The 24,101-nt window shown below is 41.5% G+C and overlaps 2 protein-coding genes across 2 annotated transcripts in view; both read left to right on the top strand.

The window, feature by feature from the left end:
- Positions 1 to 39: 39 nt before the first annotated feature.
- LOC124376791 (NLR family CARD domain-containing protein 3-like) lies at positions 40 to 2,602 on the top strand (the record flags this gene model as incomplete). Its single annotated transcript, XM_046836066.1, has 4 exons — positions 40 to 157; positions 539 to 592; positions 820 to 1,111; positions 1,172 to 2,602. Coding segments are annotated over exons 1-4 (1,845 nt in total), but the record flags the coding sequence as incomplete, so codon positions are not given.
- Positions 2,603 to 2,629: 27 nt separating this feature from the next.
- The window catches only part of LOC124376841 (NACHT, LRR and PYD domains-containing protein 14-like), a 216,556-nt gene continuing 195,084 nt past the window's right edge, over positions 2,630 to 24,101 (top strand). The window contains exons 1-4 of the mRNA XM_046836136.1: positions 2,630 to 2,682; positions 3,074 to 3,271; positions 22,872 to 23,045; positions 23,388 to 23,474. Of these exons, the coding sequence (XP_046692092.1) occupies positions 2,651 to 2,682; positions 3,074 to 3,271; positions 22,872 to 23,045; positions 23,388 to 23,394 (411 nt within the window). The 5' untranslated portion in view covers positions 2,630 to 2,650 and the 3' untranslated portion in view covers positions 23,395 to 23,474. The remainder of the gene's footprint in view (positions 2,683 to 3,073; positions 3,272 to 22,871; positions 23,046 to 23,387; positions 23,475 to 24,101) is intronic.

Raw genomic sequence — 24,101 nt, 5'->3', positions numbered from 1 at the left:
TGAAATTCTGTCTCATGTCCATTTCTATTATTTTAAACAGTAAAGTAAAGAGAGAGAGATCACACTCAGCAGAACCCAGCTGTGTCTCCATGAAGAGTGATCGGTCTATGGATCGTCCTCTCAAATTCAGAACTGGAATCTCCTCACCTGTACACAGGTAACATCCCATAATTCTCATAGTTACAGTCACAGTTAATGACTAAAGCTGGAATTCTGATCTATTATATCATTTTCATCTTTTACTCTCAAATCCAAATGTCTTCAGTGTCGAGCAAAAATCCAAAGAACTGGACTTCCTGTTCCAATACTTTTGGAGGTTTGTGTAGGAAGAATAGAAAAGTAGGAAAAAGTGTGAAATGAAAACAGGAGCACATTTAATTCTCCAGGTGCACAATGTTGGAGTTGTATTCAGCTCTGTGTTCTCCAAGTGTTCCTGCTCTCATTACAATTATTGTAGTACAATTTGTGTTCAGGTTTAGACTCCAGTATTAAAGTGAGGAACGTTGAGATCTTTAACACTTGTTGTTTTTGTTCCCAGTTTTCTTCAGAAGGCAGGAGACAGAAGAGAGAAGAACATCATCACAGCTACAGGGTATGATCAAAACCAACACCATGACTGTGACACTGACACACTGCTATTCTAAAGCTCTCTGCTGTTAGTAACTACAGAGTGATTAGATGATAGAAAACCTCCAGTAGAATAAAGTAAATCCACAGTGAGAACATCATAAAAATCTATCTAACAGGAAAAATTTTAACTTCTGCTCTAATCATTGAAGCCCATGTCTCACCATGTCTTCCTTCTTCACCCTGTCACAGACACGACCCAGAATCCACTGCTGCAGATGAATTCCAGAAGACGTTCAAGTCCAATCTGATGAAGAAGTTTCAGTGTTTGAATGGATTGATGCTAAAGCAGGAAAACCGAACACTCCTGAATGAGATCTACACAGAGCTCTACATCACAGAGGGAGACAGTGGAGACATCAATAAAGAACATGAGGTGAAACAGATTGAGGCAGCATCAAGGAGGAACCCAACTGAGGACACACCAATCAAATGCAGTGACATCTTTAAACCCCTACCTGAACAAGACAAAGCCATCAGGAATGTTCTAAAAAAGCTCTTATCTGAACAAGATGAAGAACCCATCAGGAGAAATCTGAAAAAGGGAGTATCTGAACAAGATGAAGAACCCACCAGGAACGTTCTGACAAAGGGAGTATCTGGAATTGGAAAAACAGTCTCTGTGCAGAAGTTTGTTCTGGACTGGGCTGAAGGGAAAACAAATCAGGAGGTCCACCTCATATTCCCACTTCCTTTTAGAGAGCTGAATTTAATGAAGGAGCAGAAACTGAGTCTGGTGGAGCTCCTTCATGTGTTTTTTAAGGAGATGAAAGAAGTGCACATTTCCAGGTTGGAGAAGGTTTTGTTCATTTTTGATGGTTTGGATGAGTGTAGTTTTCCTCTGGATTTCCAGAAGACTGTGAGAGTGTGTGATGTAACTGAATCAGCACCAGTGCATGTGCTGCTGATAAACCTGATCAAAGGGAACCTGCTTCCCTCTGCTCTCATCTGGATCACCTCCAGACCAGCAGCAGCTGATCAAATCCCCTCTGAGTGTGTCCATCGAGTCACAGAGGTACGAGGGTTCAATGACCCTCAGAAGGAGGAGTACTTCAGGAAGAAGATCAGTGATCAGAACCTGGCCAATAAGATCATCACACACCTGAAGTCATTAAGAAGCCTCTACATCATGTGCCACATCCCAGTGTTCTGCTGGATTTCAGCTGCTGTTCTAGAGAGAATGTTGGGTGAAGCAGAGAGTGGAGAGATCCCCAAGACTCTGACTCAAATGTACACACACTTCCTCATCATTCAGACCAACATCAAAAGAGAGAAGTACCTACAGAAGCAGGAGAGCGATGAAGAAATGCTTCTAAAACTGAGCAAACTGGCTTTCCAGCAGCTGGAGAAACAAAACCTGATCTTCTATGAGGAAGACCTGAGAGAGTGTGGCATTGATGTGACAGAAGCAGCAGTGTATTCAGGTGTGTGTACGCAGATCTTCAGAGAGGAGTTTGGGCTTCACCAGAGTAAAGTGTACTGCTTTGTTCATCTGAGCATTCAGGAACATCTCGCAGCTCTGTATGTGCACCTGACCTTCATGAAGGAGCAGAGAAATGTTCTTAAATGGAATCAGGTCTGTAGGACACTTTCAGATGTTCACAGGAGTGCTATAGATCAGGCTTTAAAAAGTCAGACTGGACATCTGGATCTTTTCCTCCGCTTTCTTCTGGGTCTCTCACTCGAGTCCAATCAGAAACTTCTACATCCCTTAGTAACACAGACAGAAAGTAGCTCCAAGAACAAAGAGAAAACAGTTCAGTACATCAAGAAGAAGATCAGGAGAAACATTAATACAGAGAAATCCATCAATCTGTTCCACTGTATGAATGAACTGCGTGATGATTCTCTAGTGGAGGAAATCCAGCAGTATCTGAAATCTGGAGCACAAAGTGAACTTTCTCCTTCACAGTGGTCTGCTCTGGTGTTTGTGTTACTGACATCAGCACAGGATCTGGAGGAATTTGACCTGAATAAATACATCACTCCAGATAAGATCAGAGATGAGATTCTTGTGAGAGTGATGCCTGTGATTGCAGCATCCAGAAAAGCAACGTAAGTGAAGCTGAATGAAATTGTTCTACTGTTACAGTGTTGAGAACAAATCAAAGGTCTGAGCTGTTCAGATGAATCGAACTCTGCAGGACTCTTTAGACTTTTTCCTTTCTCCTCTTAGAAACCTTTTAGATCAGACTCTCTTACTTTCCCATTTGGATTCCCGGATCTCATCCTCCATGTTTATACAACGTGTGTGTGATGATGTTCCTCAGCTGAAACTCTCGCCAAGCCAAATCTGAACATCTCCAACTGTCAATTCTTATTATTCCACCATTTAATCATTGTGTTCAACTGATGTGTGTGATGTTGAAAGTGAGACGCTGCAGTGAAGCTTTGAGAACTTGTTTGATCTTCTGCATTTCTGTTCATTATCTTTTATTTCCTTCAGTATCAGATGCAGTAAAATTACAAAGAGAAGCTCTGTAGAAGCTCTGACCTCAGTGCTCAACTCAGAAACCTCCAGTCTGAGAGAACTGCATCTGACTGTCAATACACTGAATCTGTCCTGGAATAAACTAGAAGACTCAGGAGTGAAGCGTCTCTCTGCTCTACTGGAGAATCCTGAGTGTAAAGTGAAAGATCTGAGGTAAGATCATCTCTCTGAGAGACACAAGAACTCACTAAAAGCTGCAGTGAATTGTTGTATACAGTGTTGTTTTTCAGGTGAAATTTGCTGTAGCAGTACAACATCCAGAACAAATCTATCAGTAATGAAACTTCTCACTTCCACTAATCATTAATGCACTGAGAATTAGATCCATGTGTGAATAAAACTCCAGTTAAACAGAGAGAAAGAACCTGATTCATGACTTTGAACAGAAAGCAGCAATACCTTTACACCTCTTGTACACATAATGACAGGAATCTCAATCACAGCAATAATCATTGGTCAGGTTTAATATGATCTTGTGATTGGAGAGAAGGGAGACGGTCCACCATAACACACACATCATCTTCAAATCATCATCATTGCTTTTTCAACCTGTTTCTAGACGTCTTACCATATTATTCTTCATTGTCAGAGATTCCCCTCTGCTCCGTTTGCAGAATGATGAAGTGTGTGTCAGCTTGTATTGCTCTGGACTTCCCAGTTCCATTCTCTGTTTCTCAGAGCGACGTGTGTTTGTGCTGCTGCTCTCCTTCATCTCATCTTCTTTTACAACTTCTTTATAGAACTGCAAATGTTTAAGCTCTTCTAAGAGTAAAAAAACCCACATTTACTTCTGTTTTTCTCCACATTCATTTGGTCATTAGTGCTGCTCTACTTCTAATCCCCCTGCTGTGAAAATGAGCTGAAATACACCTTACACTGCCACCTACTGGTCATTTACTGCAGTTTTCTTGTGTCAGCAGTCTGAGATGAAGTGTAGTACAAATATTTATCTCTATTAAATCATCTTCAAATTCATTTATTTTCATTGATAAATTATATATTTTTGATTTACTTTGTAAGTCCTGGAGAAATCTGCTGCAACTTATTTTACAGAAATGAAATCTGTCCATTTTGTAGTCGGGCAACTCGCACTACATGACTGTCTAGACGAGGACTTCCATCAGTGTCTGTGACTGGTTCTCACACCAACACTGCAGGAACGAGGGAGAACAAAAGGATGTGTAATGTGTAGAAACTGAGAGAGTGAAGTGTGTGTCATTGTGTATCTGCAGGTTGGAGCAGTGTGGAGTATCAGATGAAGGCTGTGCTGCTCTCGCTTCAGCTCTGAGATCAAACCCCTCACACCTGAGAGATCTTAATCTGTCTGGGAATAAAGTAGGAGACTCAGGAGTGAAGTGTCTCTCTGCTGTACTGGAGAATCTTTACTGTAAACTGGAGATACTGTGGTAAGATCATCTCTCTGAGAGTCACATGACCTGCTCCTCAGTAACACACATTCTCTAATAGTGAGACTGAAGCAGAGCTTTTAGGTTCAGCATCAATGTTCTGAGGAGGAACTTTTAGTTTTTTTGTTAGTTTAAATTAGTGGTAATTGACCACACACACACACACACACACACACACACACACACACACATATTCACACACACACACACATTCACACTCACACTCGCACACCAGACTCTGGAATGAACAGCGCTGTGGTGATTTTTTTTAGAGAACATTGAGAAAGTAAACAGGGTGGTGAAAATTGAGTTGTTATTCAGGAGACGTTTACTCCAGTAATTCCCTCAGTCCAACCGGCAAAAAAGATCATTCTGTCCAATGTTCCCCCGTTTATAAAAAGATGAATTGTTGATAACGGAATTGTCTAGATATGGAAAAATTGTTTCACAAATGAGGAAAGTTCTGCTCGGCTGTAAATCCCCTTTACTTACACATGTAGTCTCCTTTAGACCACAAGTCTTTATGGAGCTTAAAAGTGAAGTAGAGGATCTAAGTGTGGCTTTAAATTCAGAATCGATGGCTTTGACTATGTTGTGTATGTAAGTTCTGAGACTATGAGATGTTTTAAGTGTGGAGAGGAGGAGCACATTAGAAGTTTGTGTCGTGTACAGACCGCGGATAACAGCGCTCACGTAGCGGCTGATGAACAGGCTGGAGATACTGTTCTCACTGGTTCTGCTGAATGTGATCAGGCTGGAGATACTGTTCTCACTGGTTCTGCTGAATGTGATCATGCTGGAGATACTGTTCTCACTGGTTCTGCTGAATGGGATCAGGCTGGAGATACTGTTCTCACTGGTTCTGCTGAATGTGATCAGGCTGAAGATACTGTTCTCACTGGTTCTGTTGAATGTGATCATGCTGGAGATACTGTTCTCACTGGTTCTGCTGAATGTGATCAGGCTGGAGATACTGTTCTCACTGGTTCGGCTGAATGTGATCAGGCTGGAGATACTGTTCTCACTGGTTCTGTTGAATGGGATCATGCTGGAGATACTGTTCTCACTGGTTCTGTTGAATGTGATCATGCTGGAGATACTGTTCTCACTGGTTCTGCTGAATGTGATCAGGCTGGAGATACTGTTCTCACTGGTTCAGCTGAATGTGATCAGGCTGGAGATACTGTTCTCACTGGTTCGGCTGAATATGATCAGGCTGAAGGTGCGTCTATTGTGCCAGAGGCAGGAACGAGTGATGCCGGGGGGAGAACCTGAGGTGACAGAGGGGGAAACAGTAATAGATACTGTCAAAGCAGCTAAACAGGTGAGTGAAGAAGAAATGAATACAGATTATGTGAGTGATGATGCACTGTTTAAAACACCTCCTGAAAAAGGAATAAAGTAAGGATGAGGAATAAAAAGTTAAAACAATGGTCTGAAACACAAGCTAATGAATGTGATGATGTTGAAAGTCCTGTTGAAGATTCTGACAGTGAAACTCTGGACAATAAGAGCAGAGGGAATACATGTACCGTATTTTTTGGACTATAAGCCGCTACTTTTTTCCCACGTTTTGAACCCCACGGCTTAAACAACGAAGCGGCTTATTTATGAATTTCACAAACTTCAAGCCAAAAAACTGAACCCCATACCATTAGACCAATGACATTTTTAAACGGAAACTAAAAAAACGCACCTCACCTGTGTTCTGAGCTGAACGGCTTCGGGAGAAAAAACTTTTTTTTAAACCCACGACGATGCCAAAAGATAAACGAGAGAGAAATAGTTGTGAAAGGAAGGAGAAAGACACTAAACAATGACTTTCTTGGTCGGCTACTGTTTAGATACAAGCCGTTGAGTCTGGGTGAAGGGAGAGCTCACTAACTCCAGTTGCAACAGAAATCATATAAGCACAGACAGGTTTCCAAAACTCGTGCTTTTTTATTTTTCTTGGCAACAGCATTACGGGTTAGTCAAAGAAACTTAGAACTGAGCATCAGAAAATAATAAGGACATATTCCTCGGTCTCCACACATGCAGTAATAGCGGAAAAATGAGGCGCCAGGCTATTCCAAAAATACCGCTATGCTCTTAAAGGAAGCGCAACATATTTCACCCATCTTTCATTAAAGCCTGTGTAAAGTTCATTAGTTTCAATGTAGACATTACTTTCAATGTAGGCTTATAGACAGGTATGGCTTATTTATGTTTAAAATAAAAATCTTTGTCAAATTTAGTGGCTTATATATGGGTGCACTTTATAGTCCGGAAATTACGGTAGTGACTATTCTTTTGATAAAGTCAAATCTTTTTCACAAAGATCAATAAAGATAAAAAATGTGCAGGTTACAGATTTTTTTCCTGATGGCAAAATGTTTCTTGATTCTGTTGGGTATTAATGAGAAGTGAGGGTGAAGAAATGTTCCCCGTTCAGGAAATATATAGATGAAGGAAAATGACTGCTAAATGAAGATCAGAACTTCAGGCAGAGGATGGGTTTAAAACAATGTAGTTTTCTCTGCCTTCACATGCTGAAATTTGTCTTGTGTGTAATCCTTCTCTCATTTTTCTTTATGAGTGTGGTGAGAAAAGGCTCTCTTAATATGAATGCTGCACGAGATGCTTATAGAAGGGCATTGTTATTTGAATTATTAAGAAAAAGACAATTTATGTGATGTTTATTCAGGAGACACACAGTGATGTTTTAAATTAAATGAATTGGAGGAAAGAAGGGGAAGGGGTGGTGGTGTGCTCTCACATCAGCTCTTCTAGAGGAGGGGTAGCTGTGTATTCTGCTGCACATTTCACTCCTGTCTCTTTTGAGGTGAAGCAAGAAATTGCTGGTAGACTAATTTTTGTACGTGCACAGTTTGAAAAATGTAATGTGGGTTTATTAATGTATTTGCTCCTAATAATGCTAATAACAGTTTGTTTTCTTCATGATCTTAATGGAATTTTGCAGAGTTGTAATTTAGATGAATGTGTTTTTAGGTGGTGATTTTAATTGTACTGAGAATTGTGTATTAGATCAAAATCACGCTGAGCCCCATGTAGCTTCCAGCCGTGCCATGTGCACTTTGACTGAAACCCATAAACTGTGTGATGTATGGAGACGTTTAAACAACAATAATAAACAATATACATGGTTGCACACTCAAGAGAATGTTATTTCTTTGGCTAGATTAGAGCGACTCTACTGTTTTAAACATCATTTTAATATTGTGAAGAGCTGTGGAATTAGTCCTTCTGGGGTTTCTGATCATGATATTGTTATTTGTAGTGTTTATATCAAATATAAGGTCAAAGAGTTCCTATTGGGATTTTAACATCTCTTTGTTGTGTGATGCAAAGTTTAATGAGGTTTTTCGAATTTAAATAAAAAAAAATTGAAATAAAAAAAGAGTTTATAAATGTAAAACAATGGTGGGATGTTGAAAAAGTTTAAATTAAGTTATTATATCAACAGTATACTTTCAATGTCTCTAAAAATATTACACAAAAAAATTAAAGAACTTGAAGAGGAAATTGTAGAGGTGCAAACAACTTTGGAGTCACTGGAGAACAAAATAGTGTTGATGTTCTCAAGTCCAAAAGGATGGTACTTGCAGACCTGTTAGGCGTGAAGGCAAAAGGTGAATTGGTCAGGTCACGCTACCAAAACTGAGCACAAATGGATGCCCCATCCAAATTCTTTTTTTCATTTGGAAAGAAAGAATGGCCAGAGTAGATCCATTCACTCATTGTGATCAGAGAACGGGCAGGAGCTTACAGTGCTGTCTGAAATAAGATGAAGGGCTGGAAGGTTCTATAAGGATCTGTATGAGAGTGAATATAAAGATGATGAGGAAATGTCTGCCAGTTTTTATCAATGTTTACCGAAGCTTCCAAAAAAGTCAAAGGAGGCACTAGAGAAGCCTTTGTGAGCACAAGAGCTATGGAAGGCATTGGAGATTATAGAGAGTAGAAAAGCTCCAGTACTTGATGCCTTTTGGGAGGTGTTGGGTGAGGATCTCTTGGATGTTCTCATTGAGAGCATAGCTGAGCTTTGATTACTCTACTACCCAAGAAAGGTGACCTTCAAGAAATTAAGAACTGGAGACCAGTGAGCCTGTTGTGCTCCGATCTGAAAATCTTTTCTAAAACTCTGGCAAATAGATTAAGGGAAGTGATGGGGGACATCATACATCCTGACCAGATGTATTGTGTGCCTGGTAGGTCTATTTCTGAAAACATTTTTCTTGTTGGAGATGTAATAGAGGTTGCTGGCCTATTGGGCATTAATTTAGGGCTCATCTCCATTGATCAAGAAATAGCTTTTGATAGGGTTGAGCACCAATATCTTTGAAACACCTTTGATGTTCTTGCTTTTGGCCCAGGTTTTATTAGAGGAAAAAGTGTTCTATAAAGACATTGATAGTATGCTAAAAATCAATGGTGGTTTGTCTGCCCCTTTTAGTGTTAACAGGGGCATCAGACAAGGTTGTGACTTTCTGGAACACTTTACTCCTTAGCAATTGAACCATTATTAAACAAATGATGGTCTTATATAGAAGGCCTACTGTTACCTCATGTCAATCTGCAACATCAGAGTTCAGCTTATGCTGCTGATGGAATGATGATAGTCAATGGGCAGAATGATATAAATACTCGAGTAAAAATCATTCAAGAGTTTGGAAATGTATCTGCTGCTGAAATAAATTGGAGTAAGAGTGATGCCTTAATTGTTGGAAAATGGGAGAAGGGGCCACTGTTATTACCTAGTGGGTTAATTTGGAAAAAAGGAGGTCTTTAATATGTAGGAGTGTTTATTGGAGATGCTGTCACACAAGAAAAGAACTGGTTTGGGTTGGTTTAAAATAGAGGGCAGGTTAAAAAAATGAAAGTGTATTCATACACAAATCCTAAAATTCCTTTAGAGGACGTGTTTCAATAATGAACAATTTGGCTGCTTCAACATTGTGGCACAGATTTGTGTGTGTAGACCCTCCTTTCGGTCTGCTTTCCAGATTACAAGCAACGCTGGTGGACTTTTTTTGGGATTGGCTTCACTGGGTCCCTTAAAGTGTACTTTTCTTGCCTGTGGAAAAAGGAGGTCAAGGTCTGGTGCATCTGTTTAGTAGACCTGCAACTTTTCGCTTGCAGTTTATCCAGAGACTGTTAACTGGGCCTGAAGATCTAGTTTGGAGGAAAGTGGCTCAGAACATATTACAGCAGATCGATGGACTTGGATTTGACAGTACTCTGGTATTTACGGATCACAAACAATCGAATTTCAAAGGACTTGCTTCTTTTTATCATGGACTATTTAAAATGTGGGGGTTTTCAGATTTATCAGGGTTTGTAAAACAGAGTCATTGTTTTGGTTGCTTGAGGAGCCTCTGGTTAAAGGATCTCGCTTTGACTTATCAAATGTGTTTGACAGGTCTTTCATTAATACTTTGTGGCTCTGGTATGGTAAGGTTAAGGAACGTAATTGATGTGGCTGAGCCTCATTTAAGTGATGGTCTTGCACTGGTCGCCATTTTAGGTCAGAGGTCTTCACGCCAAACTGAATTTATTTAAAAAACTGTGAAAAAAAAGATCAACAGAGGAAGAATTAATTATGTTACAAAACTTTGCTGATGGAAGTCTGATTCCAGATATAAAATATCCCTTTCCCAAAATCACCATTTCTCCTGATTTAAGAGGTATGTGTAGCACACTGCTGGATATAGAAGGTCTAAAATATATGGATCTGAGTTTAGCTGAAGGAAAAGAGCTTTCAGGATTTTAGGAAAACTTCTCTCCTACTGCTTTTATTTTAGGATTGAGATATTGTCAAAAGCAGAGAATAAAATGGCAGTTGATTAATTTTATTGTTGGACAAGAAAAAATTGCAATATATGTCACAAGGAGAAACAGAATTGAAAACAGACCAAATCAAGATGTTGTAACTGTTTTTAAAGCTTTTTTAAAAGCTAGAGTGAGTGTTCAATTGAAGTTCTTCATTTTTTTCTGTGGAAAGTTTTACTTTCGCTTTCGGATCTCCCAGTTTTTCGGATTTTTGCCTGCCCTTGGTTTTCGGATTTTTGGATAAAGATCCCTTTAGCTCTGTTCTCTGGCTCTCTACCTCAGTATGTTTTCGGACTCGCTTCATTTCTCTGACGTGCCCCATTCGCGCTCCCGGTGCCCGGATGTTCAACATTACCCCAGTGAGTGCCACGACTGTGTGTTCAAAGGTTTTCGGACATTATTGCTTTCCTGCCTGTTCTATCCTCCTCACCCTTTTCTTCTACTTTAACCCTGTGTGTGTGTGTGTGCCGTGACTGTGTTTTGTTCTGAAGTATTTGGACATTAAATATTTCCTGCCTGTGCTAAAGACCAGGTCATGCTTGGTTTCACCTGGCTCTGCAAGCACAACCCCCCACTAGATTGGTCCAGCAGTCGGGTTCTCGATTGGGAAACCTATTGCCAATCTCACAGCCTCACTCCATCTTCCCCTAGGCCGGTCTTATGCACCCTGGAGATTCCCCCGACCTCAGTTCGGTTCCTTCTGTCTATCATGACCTCTGGGCAGTGTTTAGCAAAAGACTCAAGCCTCTTCCTTGCCCCCGCACCGGCCCTACTATTGCTCCATTGATCTCCTGCCAGGAACTATGCCACCCCGTGCCTAGCTTTACCACCTTTCAGCAAACGAGCAGGCAGCCATTACCCAATACATTCAGGACTTGCTGGCTTCCATCATTATCTGTCCGTCCTCCTCTCCAGCAGGCGCTGGGTTATTCTTTGTGGAAAAGAAGTACAAGAGCCTCCGTCATTGCATCGACTATCGGGGCTAAGTGCCATAACTGTCAAGAAACGGTACCCCATGATGTTTTCTGCAATCGACTCTCTCCAGGGCTCTATCATCTTCACCAAACTGGACCTCCATAGCGCCTACCACCTTGTCCGTATCCGGGAGGGGAAGACGGCGTTCAATACCCCGTCAGGGCATTATGTGTACCTTGTTATGCCATTTGGCCTCACAAATGCGCCAGCGGTCTTCCAGGCGTTGGTAAACGACGTTCTTTTACACATGCTCATGTTCTCACGCTCTAGAGACGAACATGTCCACCATGAGATCTAGTGAGGACTCTTGCTGCTGCATTCTGAACTAACTGAACGTGTGTGTGTGTGTGAGAGAGAGCACTGCATTGTGGGAAATCGCTGCACTGCATTGTGGGAAACTGCTGCAGTTCACCAGAACTACAAACAAACACTACAGTAATCACATTAAGGTACGTAATTTCTCTATTATGGCGAACATCCAGTTCACTCAGTGTGTGAAGTGTGACATGTTTAGTCAGTCAATTTTATCTGTGAGAAGTGTAAGCTAGTTTGCTCTTTGACGGAGAAGATCTTAGCATTAGAGGAGCGCATCCAGAGTCTAGAGAGAAGTAGTGAGTGTGAGAGCAGTCCAAGTTCTGCAGGGGAAAGTCTGGATGCCCTAGGTGAAGGTACTATTCCCCCGACTCCGGCATTAGAGCCCTCGCAGCGGGGCGAATGGGTGACGACTCGGCGGCATACTCGCAAAGCCAAAGCTAACGCTAAGGCTCGCCCACGGGAGCACCATTCCTCTCCGCTTCACGTGTCCAAAAGGTTTGCTCTCCTCAGTGAAGCACCCGCTGAGAAACCTGAAAGAGCTCTGGTTTTAGGAGACTCCATTCTGAGGCACGTGAAACTAGCTAGACCTTTAGGGCACCAGCAGCACAGGTTATGTGTATACCGGGAGCCAGGCGCGGACATAGCAGGTCAGCTTAGATTCTTAGGAAAGCACAGGTTCTCTAAGATAGTTTTTCACACAGGAGCTAATGATATACGCCTTCGACAGTCAGAGGTTACTAAGAGTAACATTATAGAGGTGTGTAAATTAGCGAAGGCAATGTCCGATGCTGTAGTATGCTCTGGCCCCATCCCAATGCGACGTGGCGATGTAGCCTACAGCAGGTTATGGTCGCTGAACTGCTGGATGTCCGAGTGGTGCTCCAAAAACAATGTGGGCTTCATTAATAATTGGAGCATTTTTGAGGGCAAGGCTGGCCTGTTAGGGCGGGACGGTGTCCATCCCACCCGGGAAGGTGCTGCTCTCATTTCTTGTAGTATAGGTCATAGTCTCAGAACAGCACTAGTTAACAAGTGACTGTCTAGAGCCAAGGCCAGGAGCAGACAGACAGGCTAAACCGACCGCCTGCTAGCTGCACAGAGTCGCCACCAGGATCCACCATATTGAGACTGTGTCTGTCCCCCGAGCAAAACCAAAATATAGGAACTATCAGAAAGTCTGTTTAAGTAACCTGATTAACATTAAATTAAATAGGACTGAACGCACAGCCAGCACCTCTGATCTAAAAATAGGATTGTTGAATATTAGATCTCTCACGCCAAAAGCGCTTACTATAAACGAAATTATTACCGACCAGGAGTTTAATATAATGTGTTTGACAGAAACGTGGATTAAATCGAATGAATATGTAGCATTAAATGAGGCGAGTCCTCCTGGGTATAGTTACATACACCAACCCCGTCTAAATGGCAGAGGAGGCGGAGTAGCAGCTATTTATAATAATAATCTAAACGTCACACAAAAGACTAAACACAAATGTAAAACATTTGAAGTTCTCTACACCAACATAAAATATTCAGTGTCTGAAAGCAGGTCAAGTCAGTTAATTCCACTAATTATTATTTATAGGCCCCCAGGGCCCTACTCTGATTTTCTGATAGAATTTGCAGATTTCATTACAAATCTAGCTACTTCTTTAGACAAAGCATTAATTGTTGGAGACTTTAATATTCATTTTGATAATCAGGAAGACTCCTTAAGAGCAGCAGTTGTGTCCATTCTAGATTCAGTCGGAATTAATCAGAATGTTATAGGACCCACTCATAGTGGTGGACACACTCTCGACTTGTTGTTAACATTTGGATTAAAAATAAAAAACTTAGTCATAATTCCACAGTCTGAAGCTATTTCAGACCATTATCTAATCTCGTTTAAAATTTGCCTTAGTCATCGTGATTTCTACCTCACCACGTTACCGTGTTAAGCGTACTTTCACGTCAGCTACAGCAGCGCGTTTTATTAATTATCTTCCCGATATTACGATATTAGATAGATCTCCGTCAGACCCCGCAGAGCTCGACTGGGCCACTGAACATCTAGAAACAACGTTACGTTACACTCTAGATGATGTAGCTCCCCTTAAGACCAAAATGATCAGGGAGAAAAAATTAGCACAGTGGTATAATGATCATACGCGCACCTTAAAACAGACCACTCGAAAACTAGAGCGTAAATGGCGCCAAACAAAATTAACAGTATTTCAAATAGCATGGAAGGAGAGCCTCCTAAATTATAGAAAATCTCTTAGTGCTGCCAGATCAGCATATTTCTCCACCCTCATAGAAAATAACAAGCATAATCCTAGATTTTTATTCAGCACGGTAGCAAAATTAACAGGGAATAAAAGCACTGCGCTAACAAGCACACCATCAATAGGTAGTAATGATTTCATGAACTTTTTTAATAATAAAATTGAAAACATCAGGCAAGAAATCCAGACGGTTAATATAAATCCAAATTATTTTACAAGTAACCCTGTAGACAGCAGTGTCATTATAGCAGACAATCAATTACAAAGCTTCACTACTATTCATGAGAGTGACTTAATTTCATTAATCTCCTCATCAAAATCATCAACCTGTATTCTCGATCCCTTGCCTACTAGTTTCTTTAAACAGATAGCTCCAGAGGTAATCAAACCTGTTTTAAAATAATTAACTCTTCCATTAGCACTGGTTATGTACCGAAATCCTTCAAACTGGCAGTTATCCACCCCCTTATTAAGAAACCTGACCTTGACCCATGTCAGTTGTCCAACTACAGACCGATATCAAATCTCCCCTTTATATCCAAAATTTTAGAAAAGGTTGTAGCACAGCAGTTATGCTCACATCTGCTTATGAATAACATTTTGAAATGTATCAGTCAGGATTTCGGCCTCATCATAGCACAGAGACGGCGCTAGTTAAGGTGGTAAATGACCTGTTATTGGCCTCTGATCAGGGTTTTGTCTCCTTACTTGTTTTGCTCGACCTTAGTGCAGCTTTTGACACCATTGATCACACTATACTGCTTGCTAGACTTGAGAATGTTGTAGGAATAAAGGAACAGCTCTCTCTTGGCTCAGGTCTTATTTGACTGATCGCTATCAGTTTGTGGATGTAAATGGTGAGTTCTCCACGCTCTATGAGGTAAAGTTTGGTGTTCCTCAAGGATCTGTCTTAGGCCCACTGCTTTTCTCTTTATATATGCTGCCTCTTGGTGAAATTATTCATAAACATGGGATTCGCTTCCATTGCTATGCTGATGACACACAGCTGTATATTTCAGCAAAGCCAGATGAGAGAGATCAGCTTAACAATGTTGAGAAGTGTGTAAAGGACATTAGACAGTGGATGCTTAATAACTTTCTTCTGCTCAACTCAGATAAGACGGAAGTACTTTTACTAGGACCACATGCAGCTAGAAGTAAACTTTCTGATTACGTAGCATCTCTGGATGGTGTTTCTGTTTCAGCATGTACGGCTGTCAAAGACCTTGGTGTGATTATTGACCCGAGTCTTTCCTTTGAGTCTCACGTGAATAATATCACCAGAATCGCCTTCTTTCACCTTAGAAATATTGCTAAGATTAGAAATATGATGTCGTTACAGGATGCAGAAAACTGGTTCATGCTTTTGTTACTTCTAGATTAGACTACTGTAACGCTTTACTGTCTGGGTGTGCGAGTAAGTGCATCAATAAGCTTCAGTTAATCCAGAATGCAGCAGCAAGGGTCCTCACTAGATCTAGGAAATATGACCACATCACCCTGTTTTAATCAGTCTACACTGGCTCCCAATCAAATCTCGCATTGACTATAAAATATTACTACTGACGTATAAAGCACTCAATGGTCTCGCACCGCAGTATCTGAGTGAACTTCTGTACCAGTATGATCCTCCACGCCTACTTAGATCAAAAGGTGCTGGCTATCTGTTGGTTCCTCAAATAATGAAGACTACAGCAGGGGGCAGATCTTTCTCTTATAAAGCCCCACAGTTATGGAACAGCCTTCCAATCAGTGTTCGGGACTCAGACACAGTCTCAGTGTTCAAGTCGAGGTTGAAAACGTATTTATTTAGTCAAGCCTTTTATCAGTAGATTTCTTAGGTAAAGGCACAGATCTGGAGGAACATGGATATAGAGTGTTTGGTGAACTGGTATATTTGTATGCTGTCGTCCCTCACATTCACACGTTCACTCAGGTTTGTTGACGGTGGTGTGGTGGGTCGTCTCTTATCCCAGAGATCCCTCATGTCTGTGTTACCTTCTGGTTCTCCCTTTTAGTTATGCTGCCATAGCGAGTCTTGCCGGAGTCCAAACTGCACAGTGACATTAACTTTCGTACACCAATAGTTACACTTAATAATCCATATCCTTCTCTTCCCGTCACCCTCTCTCTCTCTCTCTCTCTCTCTCTCTCTCTTTCGGTCGAGTTAAACATGCTCCTGAGGCTCCAGTGACCAGTGTTCCTGCCCTCTCCTCCTTGGATCTTCACACTTCTGTGCAGCTCGGACGGTCTCTTAATTCCGGAGTAGAACGGGTGCTTTGAGGACGGATTGGACTGTAGTTGGTGTCGGCGGTCTGCACTGACTCGGGAGTGCAGTTTGCTTCTGATCATCATCACTGTACCCCACAACATTGTATATCTGCTTCAAATGGACATTTGGTGCAACCCAGATGAGGATGGGTTCCCTCTTGAGTCTGGTTCCTCTCAAGGTTTCTTCCTTATGCCATCTCGGGGAGTTTTTCCTTGCCACAGTTGCTCATCAGGGACAAACATACTTACAAAGAACATATTTATGTTTAATCACCACATTATCTGTGTAAAGCTGCTTTGAGACAATGTTCATTGTTAAAAGCGCTATACAAATAAAAATGAATTGAATTGAATTGAATGTGCGTTGGGTACTCGGGTGGCTCCTCCAGAATGTATTATACGTCAAGGCGGAGAAATGCGATTTCCATGTGTCCAGCACCACCTTCCTTGGATTTGTCCTTTTAGCCGATAATGTCCAGATGGACCAAGCCAGGATTCAGGAGGTAAAGGACTGGCCCAATTACAGAGGTTTTTGGGTTTTGCTAATTTCTATCGGCGGTTTATCAGGGTCTATAGCTCCATCGCGGCCCCCTTTCACTCACTCACCTCCATACGTCAGGCCTTTAACTGGAACCCAGAGGCTGAACTGGCCTTTACCAAACTGAAGAGTCTTTTCACCTCAGCCCCTGTCCTGACCCTTCCGGATCCAACCCGCCAATTCGTGGTGGAGGTGGATGCCTCATATCTGGGTGAAGGGGCCATTCTGTCTCATAGAGGTGCCCGTGACCATGGCCTGCACACGTGCGCATTCTTTTCCCACTGTCTCAGCCGATCACCAACAGAACTACCCTGTTGGTGATCGTGAGATCTTGGCTGTTAAGTTGGCCCTGAAGGAGTGGTGTCATTGGCTGGAGGGGTCCGAAGTTCCATTTCTTGTCTGGACCGATCATCGAAATTTGGAATATATGCGGACTGCCAAGCACCTGAATCCATGTCAAGCACGTTGGGGACTGTTCTTCGGGCGATTTAACTTCTCCTTGTCCTACCGGCCGGAGTCGCTAAATGGGAAGCCTAACGCCTTGTCCTGTTTCCACCACCCGACCCCATACTTCCCACCACTGTTACTGTCCGCACCACGGACGTTCAACCTTTCCCCAGTGAGTGTGTGTGTTCAAAAGTTTTCTGACATTTTCTGACAAGTTTTCTACTTTAACCCTGTTTGTGCTGCGACTGTGTTTTGTTCTGAAGTATTCGGACATATTTCCTGCCTGTGCTAAACCCTCCTTTCCTGATTCTTATCGTCTGGTGCATCCTGCATTTGGGTCCTCTCATCCACACACCTAATCACCTGAGTTAGTTGACAGTAATTGTTGAAGAATGAACTTTTGATATGTTGTTAATTTGAGTTTTGGGTTTATGTTTTGACTTTGCTTGTTTGTTTGATTTGTTTTTGACTTAAGTTGGTTTGTATGTATATTTTTAATAAAGGTGTATGAAATCTCTCTCTCTCTCACACACACACACACACATACACTCACTCACACACAGACAAACTCACACACACACACACACACACACTCACTCTTTCTCTTTTTCTCACACACACACACTCACAAACACAATCACACACACACACACACTCTCTCTCTCTCTCTCTCTCTCTTTCACACACACTCATACACACACTCATACACACTCACATACTTTCTTTATCTCTCTCTCTCTCTCTCTCTCTCTCTCTCTCTCTCACACACACACACACACACACACACACACACACTGCATAAAAGAAACAGACAGTTCTTGTCACTGAATAAACTGTTTCAATATACACACTCATTTTAAAACACACAGGATGTGTAATGTGTAGAAACTGAGAGAGTGAAGTGTGTGTCATTGTGTATCTGCAGGTTGCGTTATTGTGAAGTATCAGATGAAGGCTGTGCTGCTCTCGCTTCAGCTCTGAGATCAAACCCCTCACACCTGAGAAAACTGAATCTGACTGGGAATAAAGTAGGAGACTCAGGAGTGAAGTGTCTCTCTGCTGTACTGGAGAATCCTCACTGTAAACTGGAGATACTGAGGTAAGATCAGCTCTCTGAGAGTCACATGACCTGTTTCTCAGTAACACACATTCTCTAATAGTGAGACTGAAGCAGAGCTTTTAGGTTCAGCATCAATGTTCTGAGGAGGAACTTTATAGTTTTATTTTTTTAGTTTTGTTTGTTAGTTTAAATTAGTGTTGATTGACCTCACTCACTCACTCACTGTCTCTCTTTCTCACACACACACACACACACACACACACACACACACACACACACACACACACTGCATAAAAGAACAGACTTTTTCTTGTCACTGAATAAACCCTTTTAATATTCAGTTTATTTATCTGAATTCTCTCATTTACACAATCTATTGTTTATATTTCTGCTACCATCCATCCATCTATCCATCCACCCATCCATTCACACATCCATCCATCCACACATCCATCCATCCATCCATCCATCCATCCATCCATCCATCCATCCATCCATTAATCCTTCCCACTCATTTTAAAACACACAAAGGATGTGTAATGTGTAGAAACTGAGAGAGTGAAGTGTGTGTCATTGTGTATCTGCAGGTTGTATAATTGTGGAGTATCAGATGAAGGCTGTGCTGCTCTCGCTTCAGCTCTGAGATCAAACCCCTCACACCTGAGAGAACTGGATCTGTCTGATAATAAAGTAGGAGACTCAGGAGTGAAGTGTCTCTCTGCTGTACTGGAGAATCCTCACTGTAAACTGGAGATACTGGGGTAAGATCATCTCTCTGAGAGTCACATGACCTGTTTCTCAGTAACACACATTCTCTAATAGTGAGACTGAAGCAGAGCTTTTAGGTTCAGCATCAATGTTCTGAGGAGGAACTTTATAGTTTTATTTTTTTAGTTTTGTTTGTTAGTTTAAATTAGTGTTGATTGACCTCACTCACTCACTCACTCACTCACTCACTGTCTCTCTTTCTCACACACACACACACACACACACACACACACACACACACACACACACACACACACACACTGCATAAAAGAACAGACTTTTTCTTGTCACTGAATAAACCCTTTTAATATTCAGTTTATTTATCTGAATTCTCTCATTTACACAATCTATTGTTTATATTTCTGCTACCATCCATCCATCTATCCATCCACCCATCCATTCACACATCCATCCATCCACACATCCATCCGTACATCCTTCCATCCATCCATCCATCCATCCATCCATCCATCCATTAATCCTTCCCACTCATTTTAAAACACACAAAGGATGTGTAATGTGTAGAAACTGAGAGAGTGAAGTGTGTGTCATTGTGTATCTGCAGGTTGTATAATTGTGGAGTATCAGATGAAGGCTGTGCTGCTCTCGCTTCAGCTCTGAGATCAAACCCCTCACACCTGAGAGAACTGGATCTGTCTGATAATAAAGTAGGAGACTCAGGAGTGAAGTTTCTCTCTGCTGTACTGGAGAATCCTCACTGTAAACTGGAGATACTGAGGTAAGATCATCTCTCTGAGAGTCACATGACCTGCTCCTCAGTAACACACATTCTCTAATTGTGAGACTGAAGCAGAGCTTTTAGGTTCAGCTTTTTATTGACTTTTGTATTGTTTTAGTTTCTAATCTCTAATAAATGTACAAAAGTATTGATATAAATGTGATTGTGACGAGGCAGAATAATGAAGAAAGAGAAGATGATCTAATATCTAACAAGCTACAAAAATCCCTTAGTGTAGAATTGAGCTGTTGTAAAATTTTATTGCAGCTCAAAAGTCTATTTCCAGTAGATTAACACCTGAAAATACTGTCTGGAGCTGAAGAACCTACAGCTTTTTTTACTCCACATTCAGTTTTCAAACATCTCACTTTACATGTTTCTTATTTTCTCTCTCTTGATCAGTGATGTGAGTGTGATGGTCAGTGATGTGTGTGTGATGGTCAGTGATGTGAGTGTGTGATGGTCAGTGATGAGTGTGTAATGGTCAGTGATGTGAGTGTGATGGTCAGTGATGTGAGTGTTATGGTCAGCGATGTGAGTGTTATGGTCTGTGATGAGTGTGATGGTCAGTGATGTGACTTTAATGGTAAGTGATGAGTGTGATGGTCAGTGATGTAAATGTTATAGTCAGTGATGTGACTGTAATGGTCAGTGATGTGAATGTGATGGTCAGTGATGTGAATGTGATGGTCAGTGATATGTGTGATGGTCAGTGATGTGTGTGATGGTCAGTGATGTGAGCGTAATGGTAAGTGATGTGAGTGTGATGGTCAGTGATGTGAGTGTGATGGTCAGTGATGAGTGTGATGGTCAGTGATGTGAGTGTAATGGTCAGTGATGAGTGTGATGGTCAGTGATGTGAATGTGATGGTCAGTGATGGTCAGTGATGTGAGTGTGATGGTCAGTGATGTGAGCAGAATGGTAAGTGATGTGACTTTAATGGTCAGTGATGAGTGTAATGGTCAGTGATGAGTGTGATGGTCAGTGATGAGTGTGATAGTCAGTGATGTGACTGTAATGGTCAGTGATGTGAATGTGATGGTCAGTGATGTGAGTGTGATGGTCAGTGATATGTGTGATGGTCAGTGATGTGTGTGATGGTCAGTGATGTGACTGTAATGGTCAGTGATGTGAGTGTGATGCTCAGTGATAAGTGTGATGGTCAGTGATGAGTGTGATGGTCAGTGATGTGACTGTAATGGTCAGTGATGTGAGTGTGATGCTCAGTGATAAGTGTGATGGTCAGTGATGAGTGTGATGGTCAGTGATGTGAGTGTGATGCTCAGTAATAAGTGTGATGGTCAGTGATGTGACTGTAATGGTAAGTGATGAGCGTAATGGTCAGTGATGTAAATGTGATGGTCAGTAATGAGTGTCATGGTCATTGATTCTGCAGGTGGGATCCCTGAGCGTAAATGAGATAAAGGACAGAAAAAAAGAGAAATACTTCAGAAAGTAAAGGTTTAAAGAAACTGAGTACAGTGGTACTTCGACATACGAGTGCCCTAACATACGAGTTTTTTGAGATACGAGCGGTCACTCGGTCGATTTTATGCTTTGATACGTGAGCAAAAACTTGAGATACGAGCTCAGCCAGAAAGCGAAGATTAAGAAGAAAATTAAAATAAGCAAAGAAGGAAAAGTAAAATTTTTAAAGTTTAGGGATACGAAGTGTGCAGGACTGATAGTAAAAAACGAGTTTTCCCTCCGCCTCCGCTTATCACTTCTCACACACACACACACACTCACACACACGCCACCGGCGTTTTCGTTAGCTCAAGTCGTCTCATATCCAAGGAAAATACACTGAATAAAACTGTATTATATCTTTAAATTCTCTTTTATCATGTTTTTATACAATATTTGTCATTTATAAATACATTTTTCTTATTCAAATACACGTAACAAAAACAACTGGGGCGGCATTTTGGGGGCTCACAGGATGATGTGGAACCAGGAAGATTCTCATAGTGAGAGCTGAAATCAAGCACTTCAATGTTTTGTTTGTAAATATTTCTGCTCCCAACACAGGGTCAGAGAGGGTGAAGCTTTTCTCTAAGTTAGAGAACGTTAGAGAAGAAAACACCAGTAGAGGGACTTTATTCTCCTGGGGGGAGACCACATGCTGAATCAGCAAGAGTAAGAACTAAATCCCTGAACTTCTCAGACAGATGGAGAGAAAACAACCCACAAACACGTCAGTACACGTGGGTGAAGTTCCACACAGGCAGGGTTTCTGCAGCACGTTTAGACATGTTCTACATATCACACACACCATGAGGAACACGCTCACACACTCTGATCTTCTCCCTACACCACTTTCAGACCATAAACTAATCCGAGTCAAGTGGGATTCTTCCCCCGCTCCCCTCTCCTTCCCTCCCTTTCTCTCTCTCTCTGTCTCTTTCTCTCTCTCTCTCTCTCTTTCTGCACATCTGCGGGGAAGGGTGAGCGTGGTGTGTAGAGCCTGAGAGCGGTTGGCGTGTTGCCAATTTTTCAGCGTTTTTTTCATGTGTGTGTCTGTGTACCAGCGTGCCTGTGCGCGTGAGGGCGGAAGGGTGTTTGTGTGTGTGTGTGTGTGTGTGTGTGTGTGTGTGTGTGTGTGTACTAGCATGCCTGTGCGCAGGTGTGTGTGTGTGTGTGTGTGTGTGTGTGTGAGTGTAAGTGAGGGTGTTTAAGAGTTTGAATCGCCGGCACGGCGTGCGGGTGGTGTGCGGGGTGAGTGTAGAGGAGTGTGTGTGAGTGTAGAGGAGTGTGTGTGCGAGTGTGTGAGTGCAGAGGAGTGTGTTTGGAGTGAGTGTGTGAGTGCAGAGGAGTGTTTTTGGAGTGAGTGTGTGTGTAGAGGAGTGTGTGTTAGCTGTTGGAAATGTGGTGGGGAATGAGAATATTGTCTCATATTTATCACATATTTATTCATTATTTCATTTATTAAGTCACCCTGAATTGTATAATATGTGATGTGTAAATAAAGTTATGTAAAAGTAATCTCATCTCTAACCCCTTTTCTCTCTCTCCTCCATCCCTTCTTCTCTCCCTTTCCTCTTTAACTCCCTCTCTCTATCCCTCTCTCTCTCTGATGTGTAATGTGTAGAAACTGAGAGAGTGAAGTGTGTGTCATTGTGTATCTGCAGGTTGTGTGGTTGTGGAGTATCAGATGAAGGCTGTGCTGCTCTCGCTTCAGCTCTGAGATCAAACCCCTCACACCTAAAAGATCTGAATCTGTATAGGAATAATGTAGGAGACTCAGGAGTGAAGATTCTCTCTGATCTGAAGGATGATGAACGTTACAAACTACAGATACTGAAGTGAGTAATAATCTGTTTTATATAAACACTAAAATTGATGTAGTGATTCCACAGCAGTGATCTTTATTAAAAGCAGCAAAAACTCTACAGCCTGGGATTGGAGAAGTGCAGTGATGTGATGCAAATATCTGCTCATGTTCCTCTTCCATCTTCTGCACCGTCTCATTTGTTCTCACTAAATGTTCTACCAAAGATATTATATAAGCATGAAGAAATGTTGAAGGACAAATGATACACTGGAATCAAATCCTGGTTTCCTTGAAGCAGAGATAATTACCTGCTGCTGATCATCAAACACCTCCTTCTAGTTTTCTGTTATTGATTCACTTCTTTCTCTTGTAGATTTTAATGGTGATGAACAATTGTGTGTGAAGACTCCAGTGTTCCTGCATTTCCGTGTCTGCAAACCGAGAACACGTTTATCTACAGGATCTGAGGAGTTGATGTGAAAAAGCCCAGAGCAGAAGGAGTCCAAATCACATGTATTACTTTGTCCTTTAGTTAGTATTTAATAGAGTTTCTATCTTTATGCTACAGGATCAGACCCAATCCATTCTTTATTTTCTCTCTGATCTGATCTCCATTTCTTACTAGTATCAGGTGATCAACCCAGTATGGGATCAGTACCATCTTTAGTGCACACACACACACACACACACACACACACACACACACACACACACACACACACACACACTTGGATGTATATAATATGTATAATGATGTATTATATAATATTTCCTACAAAAAACACCATAAAACTATAATCATTTTATATAAAGTATAGAAGAAAAATAAATGGAGTTTGATTTACTCTTCTTTCTTTCTTTCTTTCTTTCTACACCACTTTTTGGAAATTTCCCCATGAATAAAGTTTTATCTTAAAGGATTATTATCTACATGTGGCGGGGCGGTGGTTGGTGAAAGTCGACACTAGTATACAACTAGAACGGAAAGCAGACTACGCCACCCTGTTTCTATAAACGGGGAAATTTAGACTCGAAATAAAGCACACAGGTTTGTTTCCACTAAACACAGGAGACGTGAATGTAAATA

This window comes from Silurus meridionalis, chromosome 23, assembly GCF_014805685.1.
Source record: "Silurus meridionalis isolate SWU-2019-XX chromosome 23, ASM1480568v1, whole genome shotgun sequence".
Classification (NCBI taxonomy): Eukaryota; Metazoa; Chordata; class Actinopteri; order Siluriformes; family Siluridae; genus Silurus; species Silurus meridionalis.
Note: the sequence above shows the minus strand (reverse complement) of the source record. Positions and strands in the feature narration are given on the sequence as shown.